At 40.1% G+C, this 14,312-nt stretch overlaps 1 protein-coding gene across 1 annotated transcript in view; it reads right to left on the reverse strand.

Moving 5' to 3' along the window:
• The window catches only part of LAMA4 (laminin subunit alpha 4), a 145,608-nt gene that overhangs the window by 84,810 nt on the left and 46,486 nt on the right, over positions 1-14,312 (reverse strand). The window contains exons 5-7 of the mRNA XM_008160047.3: positions 11,676-11,756; positions 2,330-2,544; positions 33-128 (exon numbers count right to left, since the gene is read on the reverse strand). Coding sequence (XP_008158269.2) covers positions 33-128; positions 2,330-2,544; positions 11,676-11,756 — 392 coding nt within the window. The remainder of the gene's footprint in view (positions 1-32; positions 129-2,329; positions 2,545-11,675; positions 11,757-14,312) is intronic.

The raw sequence follows: 14,312 nt of genomic DNA on the forward strand, positions 1-14,312 counted from the left end.
GGGGTTAGTCAATCATGTACTGTTATTTTTACTTATGGTTGGGCAGTCCGTGCCTGTAGGGGGTTCAAAACTTTTCTCCAAGCATTTTCCGGTTACACTGTCACATGGGCCTCCTCCACAATTGCACACTGTGGGAAACAAAAACAAGAGATTAGGGATTCATTTCTTAGTGCTTAAAGTATAGCAATGTTCTCATGGTTTCTAGAAATATTGGCTATCAGTATATAACTACTCAATGGGCATTAATTATATTCTATGATACAGAGATTGTGCCCCTCACCCAATTGAGCCCCAGCCCAGTGGGATTTTCAAAGGAGACCCTTGTGTAAAAACAAATTTAAATTTTCTAGGACTCCTTTCCAAATCTTGACTATACAGCTGCTTCAGTCCAGAAAAAGCCTGGTAAATTTCACAAGATACAAGATAATCATGGAGCCCATTATTCAACTGGACTCTGAAAGCCAGCCTTTCATTGCAGCCTGATTCTCCAGTTTAATCCAACTGCGGGGTTGATCATTGCCAGGTGTGAAGGAGGAGTAGTCCAGTGAGGAGAGAGTGAGGAGGCCCAAGAGCAAATCTTGGCTTCCACAGTGCCTGACCCTTGGCAAAGCTGACTCCAAACCTCCAAGTGATAGCTCTCAGTGAGGGCTAGGAATAATGTCGTGGAAAAAATTAGGAACATATTTACATAAATTTAGAAATCCTGAGAACCCATTATTCATCTACTGAGGATTTTCAAGAAGGTCATTTGGAAAAAAACAAAAACAAAACCCCTATTTCAGAGTAGAAATTAATTTGTGATATTGAAAAAGGAATTCCTAAGCTATCCATGCTAACAATAAGCTGAAATAGAATTGTGAATTTTCCCCATCTCTTAACTGTCTTTAGAGAAAAATCATAAAAAAATTTAGCTGTAAGGAGAAATGCATTTATTACATTTCAGCTGTTTAATGTTCCACAAAATGTAGATTTATTAAACCATTCAGCAAGATCATGCTTTATTGCTTTTAGCTTTAGATCTTTTCTAAGAGTGATCTGCTTCTATGTAGTTTAAACATAAGTTTAGTAAATGTTTTGAGAATCAGAATATTCATCAATGTCTAAGGCTTTGATTTTGCAGTTTTTTAAAATTCTTGCCCCAGGGTGTGTGTGTGTGTGTGTATGTGTGTGTGTGTAAATATATATATAAGTATATATATATGTATGTGCATACACACACACACACACACACACACATACACACACACACACACACACACATTAGAAAGAGGAAGAGAGAGAGAAACATGTATGTGAAAGAGAAACATCAATTGGTTGCTTCCTGTACATGCCCCAACCAGGGAACGAACCCGCAACATTGGTATGTGACCTGACAAGGAATTGAATGCAAAATCTTTTGGTGTGAGGGACAGTGCTCTAATCAACGGAGCCACCCAGCCAGAGCTCCAGCGCTCTTTCTGTTGCCTGCTTTTCTTCTGTAGTCTGTCTGGACACAGCACGCTCTTCCCTGTGTCCTTTTCGGTATGATGCCTTTGTGCACTTTGCTTTCTTGTAGACATGTTCACTTTTATTATGATTTCTGAAGAGCACATGTGTTTTCCTCTCAATATTAACCTTTGCACTTAGAACCTTTTAAAGTGGGACTTTGTTTTAATGAGGGGATTTCCAATAGGAGCCATGCCACAAGAGTACAACACCTCTTCCTCACCCTTCTTCCCCTCAAAGTCAAGCCTTATTCCTAGAGGAGGGCAATTTAACTTTACCTATGAAGAGCTTTATTCTGTGTGGCAAATGGATTATAGAAATTATCAATGAAATGTATACATTTCAGTCTAACTGAAGTCAATTCTTATACTCTACCTGAGATAGTTGCTCTGACAATTTGAGGAAATTGGGGGGTGAGTAAGCTCTACCATTGATTTGCTCACTTATTGCACTGAAATGTCAGTTTTACCAAACATGAATGAAAAATGGGACTTAGCTTCCAGAATAAGAAAAGTGATGTGAACCATGGAGATTTTAATTCAGAATTCTGGCCAATCATAGGCTGTCCATGGAAGTCTGCTTTTCTTCTTTGATCAAAATGGGAAGGATATAAGATGGCAAGGCAAGCGCTCATTTGTGTCAGTGTCTCTTGGCTCATGAGCTAAGTTACATTAGTAGCCTTGGTAATATCCACCACGGGTGAGTTTGGAATGCACATTCCTGAGCATGTGCATTGCCCTGGAAAAGTGACAAGGGGGCACTTGTGATATTTTCCCAAGATAAATACATCTAAATCCAGGACGTGCATTGGCCAGGTGGTGTCTGAGGACTTACAGTACTGTACCTGCACAGTTCTTGGCTATCCTGGCATCCCCATAGTAGCCTGGGGCGCAGTGTTCACACTTGAATCCAGTGGTATTACGTAAGCAATTCCTACACTGGCCGGTGATCTCATCACAATCTTCAAAAATCAGGTTAGGATCAGAATTTCCACTGCAGTCACATTTCTTACAGGTGTTTCCAACAAGCAAAGGGTTTCCATAATAACCAGGAGCACATCTGAAGGGGAATCACATGTTAAAAATTTAACAGCCGTAGTTTTTTCTTCCTTTTAATCTTCTTTCCCATCTAGAACAAAAGCGTAGTTAATACTTGTGGTTTGCTTTTCCAGAATTCATTCACATCTCCCATCTTTCTAATAGAACTAGACTTTGTTTTTAAGGAACCACCCCTCCCCTATGTGTTACAGCCTATTTATCATGGCCAGCCCTCCAGATGTAGGAGTGTCTGGATATGACCAATGTGTGGGCGTTTTTGGTCATTCCAACAACTAGCGTGCACAGCTGGCATGTGATGGATGGTGCTAGATATGCTAAATGAGACGCACTACTAATGCACAGCTAGGAATTATCTTGGTCAAAATGTTAATAACGCCTTTGTTGAGAAACACTGATATAAATCACTGTCCACCTTGCTGTAGTGAACTGTTCAGGTAACCTAAATCTGAGCCAATCAATGCCTGGCACTATCCTGTCCAAAATGGATTGGCTCAGAGGTGATTCAATTGGAGTATAGCTCAGGGCTCTTGTTTGAGGGTTATGGGGAGGCATCTTTTCATCTGTAGGTAAATGAAGAGTCAGGTGGTGCTCGTAGTTCTGAAGCCATCTTGTGACCGAGGAAAGGCAATGTGGAGACAAGGCAGAGGGCAGAGCTGAGGGTACCACAGAAAAACAGAGCTGGAGCCTAAGTAGCCATTATTCTGGACATTTTAGATCTCTGGGTCTACAGAGGCCAAGGCACCTAACTACTGCATTTGTTGTGGGGGCACAGCTGGTGCCTTTGGTCATGCTGGCTGGGCCCCTCGTGAGACAGCCTAGCCCCGTTGGAGACTGGTGACTGAAATCCATCCAACCTTTGCTGGCCTGGCCAAACTGTGCACTCTAGGTGGGGCTGCCTCTGCTCAGAGGGACACATGCTTTTCTCTATTTTTCCCAAAGCTGCCCTGTGGGCCAGCTAAGGCCCTGCTGTGAGTTGTGGAACTGCAGGCCCATATAAGGGCCAGCTGCTGCTTGGTTCCTGTCAACTGTTGCCAAATTGTAGCTGTGAGGGAACGGAGGACCTGTATTGCTAAAATTTCCTATTTTTAAACAAAGAAGTTAAAATTTGGATTTTATGTTGGCTGCGGACTGCAGGCTGGAATGGGGAGACCAGGATGGGGTGTGGAGAGCCTGGGCTAGGGCATTGGCCTTGGGAATGGAAAGGAAGGGAGGACTTTCCAAGGAAATAAGTAAGGTTTAGTTTGTAGTAACAAGATACTACATTTTAAAAGCTTCCATTTAAAGAACTAAAATTATGATTCAGAACATTTGAAAAAAAATAAATGAAAAATAAAAATCACACCTGTAATCCCAAGGCCCTAATGAAATAATTGTTCAACATTTTGCATATGATCTTCCAGCCTTTATTCCTACATCTCAGTTTTTTTGGTGTAGCTGTAATGATGGTGTATGGTCAGTCTTTATATCCTTGACTTGCCTTGTATCTCATAGCTTCACCTGGGTGAGTTCACTTAGTTACCACAGACAACTGGGAGGTAGGCCACACAGGCCTGGCATTCTGAGGACCTTCTGACCCTCATGTTCTTTCCTTCACTCCACCCTGGACCACACTGTTGCTACTATAAATGAATGAGTGAATTCACCCAACAGAGGGACAATTCATGTCTATTTATGCAAGGCACAGAAAGACAGGAAGAGGAAAAATACACAGCCCATTCTGAAAGAACAGTGAACAAATGAAGCACAATCATCCATAATATCTGAATTCTAGAAATCAAGGTCTATTTAAAGATAAGAATGAATTAAAGTGTCACACAATCTACAAAGAGACATCCCCAAGAGAAAATGTGTAATGAGTTTTGTTACTCATATGCATTCATTCATGTCTTTGCACCTCAATTTACTGGCCCTCTGGTCCCCAAGCCAGCATAAATCATTCCTCTATAGAACACATGGCTGGATTGAATTTCTAACCTTTGCTGCAGTTCACCAAACAGAATATTAGACTCTTAGACTCAGTGAAATGGAACTCAGATCTACTCCCTTAATGTGCAGCTGGGAATCCTGAGGTCTAGGAATGAAGGGACTGGCCCAAGCTCGCATGAGTCAGATGCCAGTTACGTTCATTTCTCAGTTTAATTTCACTGTATTTGATCTCCATAGGTTGTCCCCTGGTCTTCCATAAGAGAAAAAAATGAGTTCTCTATCCTGTAAGTCAGAATCTCAATCACAGTGGAAACCTACTTTTTAAAAAAATATATATTTTATTGATTTTTTTACAGAGAGAAAGGGAGAGGGATAGAGAGATAGAAACATTGATGAGAAACATTGATCAGCTGCCTCCTGCACACCCCCTTCTGGGGATGTGCCCACAACCAAGGTTACATGCCCTTGACCAGAATCGAACCAGGGAGCCTTCAGTCTGCAGGCCGACGCTCTATCAACTGAGCCAAACCAGTTAGGGCTGGAAACTTACTTTAAGTTACTTTGAGTTTCAAGAACATCTTTTGGTGATAGATTTGGTGGCAACTCTGAAGTCACTGTCCAAACTTCAACACTACAGATTTGTATAGGCTCACATAGCTAGTTTCTTACTCCTGGCCCCATAAAAGCCCCTGCTCTTATAGATAAGGAAAGTAGAGCATGGAAAAGCTAAACAATGTGTTCATTGCTACAGGGCTCCAACCTATTAGGAGACTCCAAATTTAATGCTCTTTCTACTCCACTAGTCTGGCATTAATATACTAAGTAATTAACCAATTAATGATTATAATAGTTGAATAATCAAATGATATTAGTGCACCCAATTCCTACCTTCAAAAGGACAATAGGAAGGTTATAAAAGGATCAGTAGTTGGATTTAGAGTCAGTACTGGAGCTCTGGTATCCAGCAGCTTGGTCCACAATCTCATTTCTAGCTTTATTAGTGACTCGATTCACTCAGGGGAAAGGAAAGACCAGCATATGAACTTTGTCATTTCAGTTAGTGATTGTATTATTTGGGCAAAATGGAAACAAAAGATTGTTTTGAGGAAATCAGACTAAATGTTTACCAATAGTTATTGTTTGGGGAATTTTTGGAACTCTTTTCCTGTCCTCTGCTTCGCCCAGGGCCATAGGTGGCACAGAAGGCTTTCTATGTAGCTATCATTGGGATTAAATTAAATTAAATTAAATTAAAAAAAGTTCTTGTTGCATAGTAGGTGCCATAAAAATACTATCTACTTCTCAATGAAAGACAGGAAAATAAGGCTAGGAAAATGTAAGTATTCCATTGAGGTCAGAGAGTCAGAATCCAGAAGTGGAGCAAGGCAGAGAGTAGGGAGGCATAAGAATTGTACACAGATAACAGGTCTGATAGCTTAAGTTTGAAAAACTTAGTGCCTTAGAAAGAATCAAAATAAATCCCTGAGTCATAGTAAGCCTCAATAAATATTATCTTTTTATTCCTCCTGCCCTTCTTTATTATTTTCTATCATCAAGGCCATCATCAAAATCGTTATCACTATCATCATCATCTCTGATGACACTATGATTAGCCATTCTTGTTAGGGTTATAAGGTGCACTGGGATTTGCTTTAATTTGCTCCATTGTTCTCCTGATCGTTAAGCAACAAAATCCATGATGAATCCTCACATGGGTTTAGGATGTCTCTCACTTTACTGCAAAATTGAATGGATTAAGGTATTCTATTAATGCTGCCATAAAGACAATGAGGAGTACTGAGCCATTGAGATCATACATGTTTATTAACTGAAAACTTTAGATGGACTATTGAGGGCCCTGGGTTTTGGTTTCAGGTTTATCACTAGCCAGCTATGTGTCCTTAGCTTAAGCCACTTCATGGCTCTGAGTCTCTGGCTCATCATCTTTGAAATGTACTATTTAGGAGCAGAGGAAAGATCATGTTGGGATGAAAATTATAAAACTCCTATCTATACAGTTGTGCATTTTAAAATTATTTGCATCAGAAGATAACTTCCACTTGGAACCTCTATTCAGTCAGAAGGCAGTAACTTGGGCCACACTTTTCCATTTTCCTGGCATGGGATGGGAAATAGGGGGTCAAATAGGGGAAGAATTGGCTTTCCACTACATGGTGCCTTTTAAAGAAACGTTAAAGGTGTTGTTTTAGTAAAAAAAAAATTACCAAAACAAATATAACTGAGTGCTCACCATGTGCCAGATACTGTGATGGGGGAAGAGTGACTAAATAAATGAATACGATGCTATTTCTCTTGAACAACTCACAGTTTAATAGTATAGACTAAAAAGTTTTTCCCTCGGTAAAAGACAAAAGTGTATATCATAGATTTTTTAGACTTAAATGTATCATTGAATGTAAATAGTGCATGACAGACTGTAAGCACTTATTAAATGCTAGTTATTATTTTTATCATTATCATCTGACACAATGTGGTAAGCTCCACAGTTGATCTAGTGGATTTGGGGAGCAGCAGGTCCAATATGTGGGTTTTAAATTATGAGGGTAGAAAGGTCTTTAGGAAGAGACAGGTAGGGGCCAGAGCAGGCTAAGAAACATGGACCTTGCTGTGAAGACAAGATTTTGGAGCTGTTTTACATGGCACAGAAAGAGGCTCATGTGTTACGCTTTAGACCAGGGTTTCTCCAACTTGTATGTGGTATGAATCCCTGTGAAACAAAAATATTCTTATAGAATACCTCTTCCAGTATTCATTTAAATTATCTTTAAATATTTAAATATTTCAAACATAGGTAGAAACTCCTTGTGTCTGTGGCTTTTAAACATCTTGAAAACCAAGATGAATTTTCTAAATAAAACACAAAACTGGAAAATTAATCAAATTCAAATTAACAGTATTAATTCAAGACAATAGTTGATGTCTTGTTGCAAGTGACTAACCACTTGCATGACATGCTAGAGGACTGTCTGGCTCAGCATGCATGCCCTGCCGTGTGCCATGTAATGATTCTGTTTGCCTTGATGTCATGCCATTCAGCCTCCACTTGTCTATGTCATTGACACACCACTGGCTGTTATTTTCTCCTCAGCTCTGAAGAAGATCTCCCTTTATTATGAAATGGTACAGAAAGTCCAGAACATGTTCAATTAACTTTAAAAATCAAGATTATCATTAAAATTAAACACAAAGCTACTATTCACTGAGAACCCATAAAACTCCACGAATATTTTCAAGGATACAAGGGTCCTTGAGCCACGGTTAGAGAGACACTGTGTTTTATTATGCGGGTGTGGTACTGAAGACTGACATACAGCAGTAGTTCATAATGCAGAGGACTGGGAAGAGAATCCAGGGTGTAGTCAAATTACAGGTCCCCAGGCCTCACCCTTTGAGGTCCTTCTACAATGGGGCACAGAGAGGTTTTGAGGAGGGCTCAGGAATCAGAAGGTTTTCAGGGGACATTTACACACAGTCATATTTGAAATCCTTCTCTTGATTAAATCATGTCTAAGTACAAAAACACCCAGTGTTCTTTGTTTAGACCAATTTTTATTTTTGTTTGAATCGATACCCATACGAATCAACTGCATATTTTGAAAAGATCTGTGGACAAGTCCAAGTTCACAAAGACAGTGAGAGCATAGATTAGATGAAATTTAACTGGGACAATTTCACAACTTGGCTGTCAAATTCAAAACAGAAACTCCCTCTCAGGCCCAGGGTCAAACACAAATCAAAAGCAGCTAAGACCACTTTTATTTTTTTTTTTTTATGATCCAGCCCTTCCATGGGAAGAAAAAAAAATCATTCTTTCCATGACACTCTTGAAGAGTCTTTGCTTGTTTTTTATTTAGCATTTCCTTTTTTCTGCCTTGTAATGGATGGTTTTCAGGTTTGTCTCCTCCCCTAGTCTTGACTTTCATTGAGGATAATAAATCATGTCTCAGATATTTCTGCATCCCTATCTACTGCACCAAACTGCTGTATGGCCATTTCCATTTTTAGGAGGAATACCTGGATTGTAAGATCATTTTTTTATGTAAAAGACCTCAGTGCTTTATCTTTAGAACTGTAGGATGTGAGACAGGGTGGACAGAGAAGGGGAAGATAAAAAGTTGCTGGAAGTGATCCTCCCCCAATAAAGGTGAAAGGCTTTAGAAGGGATGCTTACTTCTAGCACCTTCGTAGCCTCCTGTGAAAGCAAGTGACTTCTGGGAGTAACAGATTAACAATTTTTCTCTTGCATATCAGAGACTCATCAAATTCGTTCATTGTCAATGTTTAAAATAGGAAGACATTTGGGAAAAGCAGTATGGGGACAAAAAAAGAGTCCAGATTTTTAAATTTTAATCCTCACCCAAGGATATGTGGGTTTTTTTATTGATTTATTTTTTACAGAGGGAGGAAGGTGGAGAGAGAGAGAGAGAGAGAGAGAGAGAGAGAGAGAGAGAGAGAGAGAGGAGAGAGAGAGAGAGAAACATAGATCAGTTGCCTCCCACATGCACCCTAACTGGATATCAAACTTGCAATCTAGGTATGTGCCCTGACCAGGAATCAAAGCTGCACCTTTTGGTGTAATAGATAACACTTCAACCAACCGAGTCACCAAGCCATGGCAAGAGTCCAGTTTTTAAGCTCAACTACAAATCCTGGTTCCTCCACATAGCAGAAATGTGACTTTAGACAAGTCCCATCACCTTCCATGCCCTCTGTTTCCTCACCTACACCCTCCTCTCAGGATGGTCATGAGGCTGAGAGATGAGGATGTAAAGCTATGAGACACAGGAGACAATCAATGAAGGGCACTATTTACTTGAAAGCCGTAATTTCTAGCTAAGGAAACTGAGAGTCAGGGAAATGAGCCACCATATCCCAGACACACATTATGCCAGTGGTGGAAATTGGACAATGACCACAGTGACTCAGACTGTCACCAGTTAGTTTTTATTGAGCCTGTATTAAGTACTTGGTGTCATACTAAAAACTTGGCAGCACCGCCTCACAACAGTCTCATAAAGTGGGTATTTTCATTTTCTCCATTCTGGAGATGTGGAAATAACTTAGAGGTCAAAATAACTTGCCCAGGAAGATCACAAAGGGCTAGAGTTGAGATTCAAACTGAGCCAGGCCCTCTACTTCCATTTTCCAAACTAGTGCTCTCTCCTCCATCTTATCAATCTAGGTCCATCATAAGCACCCAATCTGATCCAGCCTTACGGGGTAATGGCAGGTCCTAGGAGCCTCTGATGTGGGCCAGGGGATTTATTACCCACAGTCCCACATCTCAGGTGGGCATGCTCTGTGCCAGGACCCCCACTGTTGCAGACAGAACCTTTAGCTGCACCCTATGCGATTTTGCAGAAATGAGCTCTTAGGGCTGAGATTACTTCACTTCTGGGAGGCCTTGCATTAGGCTAGCAGGAATCTATTTAAGGTCATTAGTTCCCCTCACAAGAGCCATCGAACACCCATTATCTGGGAATACAGCTCAATCCTTATCAGACTAAATTGAGTTTAACCTCAAACACTGGTGAGAAAAAAACTCCATCCCTGGATGATTAACAATCCTCTCAGACCCCCACTGAGAAAAAAAAAAAGAATAAATCAAGTGCCTCATATTCCTGGGTCCCTCAGTAAGGAAATAATAGAATGAGTGTGTCGCCAACATCAATCAACCAAAGGTAATCTGATCATCTCTGAAAGATGAAACTCACATGGCCCTCAGCTTTTACTTTCCCTCTTCCTTTACAGCAAAAAAGGGGAAAAATCTGCCCTAGTTGGTTTGGCTCAGTGGATAGAGCGTTAGCCTGTGGACCAAAGGGTCCTGGGTTCGATTCCAGTCAAGGTTATAGGCTCCTCTTTGGCCCAGGCCCTGGTCAGGGTTCATGCAGGAGGCAACCAATTGATGTGTGTTGTGTGTTTCTCTCACATCGATATTTCTCTCTGTCTTTCCCTCTCTCTTCCACTCTCCCTAAAAATCAATGGAAAAATATCCTTGGGTGAGGATTAATAAAAAAAAAATAAAAATAAAAAAAGGGAAAAATCCCATGACCCATTCGAGAAAGAATTATTCACATTTTGCACATTTAATAATCATAATAACAATGACCTCTGAGTATAGAGATTTTCTCTGTACCATAGACATTGTGGCTTTTTATAAAAAGTTGCAGAACTACATTTTGAGAGATGGAGGGTGTTTTCTTTGGAAGTGAGCTGGCTTATCATTTAAAGTTTATGTTTTGATCTCAAGGCTAAGTCACATTCAGGCTGGTCGGGAGTGTGATGTTGTGAGGAGGTGAGTACACTGCAGATGTTGGACTGGTCCCTCCTGGCCCTTCCCTCCCTGTCTTTATGACACCACCTAACATTTTGCTGTCTAAACACCATGATGAGGCCATTGTTTATGCATTTCTGTTGAAAATTAGAAGGCCTCTCTGTGAGATTTTTTTTTGGTGAGACCATTTTATCATAGAAATCTGTGAGCAGTTGACAGGTGGGGAGAATGAAGAATGTCTTGCCAGAAATCATTCAGTGGGAAGCCTCACATCTTTAGTCCCCAAGGCCTTTCTTGATTGAGTAGAGCTCAGAGCAACTCAAAAAAAGAAAAGTTAGGTGTAGATACCAAATGGGGATTCAGAAAATGCAAACTCTCATGGAATTTTTTTTTTTTTATATTTCAGGGGAAGAAATGGTGTGAAGACTGAATTAAATAATAGATTCATGCTTATTTCAATGGATTGCTCTGATAGAGGATTTAATTTTGACTTTCAATTTTACTTCAGTGCTTTTATTTCAGTGCATTGCAATGTATTTTAAACTTAATACTCTAATAGAGGATATGATTTATTTTTTATTTACCAAGGCAGCCTCACTCTCCATCAATTATACTACTGGTTCCAAATGATAGAGAGAGAGGGGAGTGTTAACAAAACCATCCAGAGAATCTTTTTAAAATACACATTTTTTTTCCTGTGTCCATTTATCTGGATGTGGCCCTGGGCCCCTAGGGAACATATTGTTATATCTGTGTCTGGGACATGGGGTTATGAAATGCTATCTCCTACTCCTTCCTCTCAATCATCCACTTCAGCATCTATTGAAGGGGAGAAAGGCAGACCTGATGAATGCAAGCAACAGAAAGATTCCTTTGATCCACACAGAAAATGGTACATTTTATTAGCTTACCTTTCACAGTTAGGTCCAGCGTAGTTTTCTTTACAAATACACCGAACAGCTCCATTTTTTCTATAGCAGGATTCTGCAAAACTAGAATTGTAAGGGGATGTTAGAAGTCAATTCCATAAATCACTGAAGAGACCTTCTTCAAATGGGTGTGGCCATTTGCTTTATTTAAAGTAAATTCTCTTCCTTTTGGAAAAGTTTAGGCCAGCAGGCTCAGATAGAAAATGCCACTCCATTTGTGAAACCATTTTCCAGGTTCACCTTACTTATTTTTCCATAGAGGCATTTCATTATTTTTACTAGAAGCAGTGGGCATTTCAGAAAACCATTTATTATACATAAAGTCTAAAACACATATTCCAAAGGCAAATGAAATAAGCAAATTTTGCCTGCAATTTTAGATTTATGTGAGAATTTTCTCTTATTCCCATCACTTTCTGTGTATAAATTTGAAAGTTCCCCCTTTTTTATTCCCTAGATCTCTTCCACTCTTTACAGTTATGAGCCAATTCTAAACTATCCTATATAATAAAAGGCTAATAGGCAAATTGTCCCCTTGGAGTTCAACCTACTGGGAGTTCGACCACTCGCTATGATGGGCACGGACCACCAGGGAGTGGTACAGAATGAAGGAAGGCAGCCGGCAGCCAGGGGAAGGAAGTCCCCGATCAGCCTTGATCACTGGCCAGGCCTAGGGACCCCACCTGAATTTTGTGTACTGGGCCTTTAATTTCTTTTATGTGCACCTTGAAGAATGGAAATAAAGTCACAAAGCAAGTACTCAAGCAATAGGATCCACAGTAAAAGGATTCTAGTCCATGGAATGCCTCTCTTAATTTTTCATCTTAATTTTTTTTTAAGATAATAAAATCTAGGTCAGAAAAGTAATAAGAATATTAGTTCTGCAGAATAAATAACCAAATTAATTATTAAGGCAGGGGAAGTGAAATATTACTCTGCACATGTTTGGATAATTCTACACTGACACATGAATCCACCCCTATGAGGTGGGTATAAAAAGTTTTAAAGACTCTTAAATTAGTTTTGGCCTAGGTACTGTACTATCGATGGAGCATGATCTGCTATTCTCACATTACTGCATGTGTAAGCAATTTTACCCTAATGGGCTTTCCGAGGAAAGAAAATGGATGTGTTTGCTTTGTTTAAAGATATTTATAAAATCAAGTCAGAAAACAATATGTGCTTCTCAGTGAAAGGTAATACCCACAATTTACTTCCTTCAACAGTTTGATTAAAAACATTCCATGAAATTACATTTCTTTGGCCTTTACTCTTCAATTTGCTTGTTCTTATTCCTTCGCTGTCTTAAAGAAACACTGTCAGTGAAGAGGCCAGGACATTCATGTTTCTTTGAAGATGTTTCTCCCAGCAGCCTGCATACTGCTTGAAGAGCTGAAACATCTGCCAGTGTCTGGAGTCATCTGCCTTGAGCTAATGTCCTGCTGCTTCAAACAGACGACATTTTCCTTAATTGGAGCCATTACCATAGCTAATACTAGACATGGTGGATGTCTGGCCAACCCCAAAATAAATAAATGAATTCTGTGCAAATGGTCCTTGGGAATAACTGCGTGACCATTGGTCTCTGTGGTGGGAGACTCAGAGGCAATGCCAGCCGCTGAGGGTTCCTTTTTTGTTTTTCATCAGCATTAAATGTTTGTGTTTTATTCAGAGGAAAGTCTGTCTTGGCTGGGGAAACGAAAACACTGTGCCTTTCTCAGCCCGCACTAGCAGCCATGGCGCCCTTTCTAAGAGGAAAGGAGCCTTTTGCTCTTGGAAAACCCTCAAGGGAACTTAAAGAAAAATAGACTCAGCACTGTTTGTTGCTAAACTCCCTCAGACTTTATTTCCTTGCTTTCTGATGTGGCTATTGTAACTAGAAATCCAAACCCTGGGTCAAATAGCGGATCTCTGAGAGTGTGATTTAGATTCCATACTTGTGCCTTTCTGAACTCAAATCAAAGTCCTGGCAGTTTCATTTTTATAGAAAATAGAAATGTGAATTTTTAAAACAACTGAAAGAGGCAATGGTGTATTTGATTTTTGATAATATATTTAATTAGTGTTGGAGATCAGTTAACTGAGTCAATAATAAGGCCAGATCAAAGGCTAGAACTTCATAGGGTCCAAGCAAATTTGTCCTGTTTTATGATCACTGACTACCTTCCCACTCCCATTTCTGTCCCAGATTCCACCCCCCCCCCCCCCCCCCCAGGGATTTGGGAAGTAGAACTATTGCCACTACAAAGAGAGCAGGTCTCTCACACCCTTCCCAATTCCTCAACATTCCCACATATGTTCTTTACTTATTGGTGGTGTATTTTTGCTTTTGTATTCATGTTCAGCCTCAAATCTGTATTATGGAGACTTCAGTTTTCGTGTCTGTGAATATGCTCCTAACTGCAGAGCACATTCCCTAAGACCTTCACTCTTTGGAACTGGGATCCACTCACACATACAGAGAAAGAACATGGGTGAAATGGTTGTCCTTGATACCTATGGGAACTTTTTCTCTTTCAAGGCAAGAAGGTTATTACCCAATTGGCAAGTTTCTGCTTCAATTATTTAAGAGTTAACAGCCCGTCCAGAGTGGCTCAGTGGTTGAGCGTTGACCTATGA

The sequence above is a fragment of the Eptesicus fuscus genome, chromosome 10 (assembly GCF_027574615.1).
Source record: "Eptesicus fuscus isolate TK198812 chromosome 10, DD_ASM_mEF_20220401, whole genome shotgun sequence".
Taxonomy (NCBI): Eukaryota; Metazoa; Chordata; class Mammalia; order Chiroptera; family Vespertilionidae; genus Eptesicus; species Eptesicus fuscus.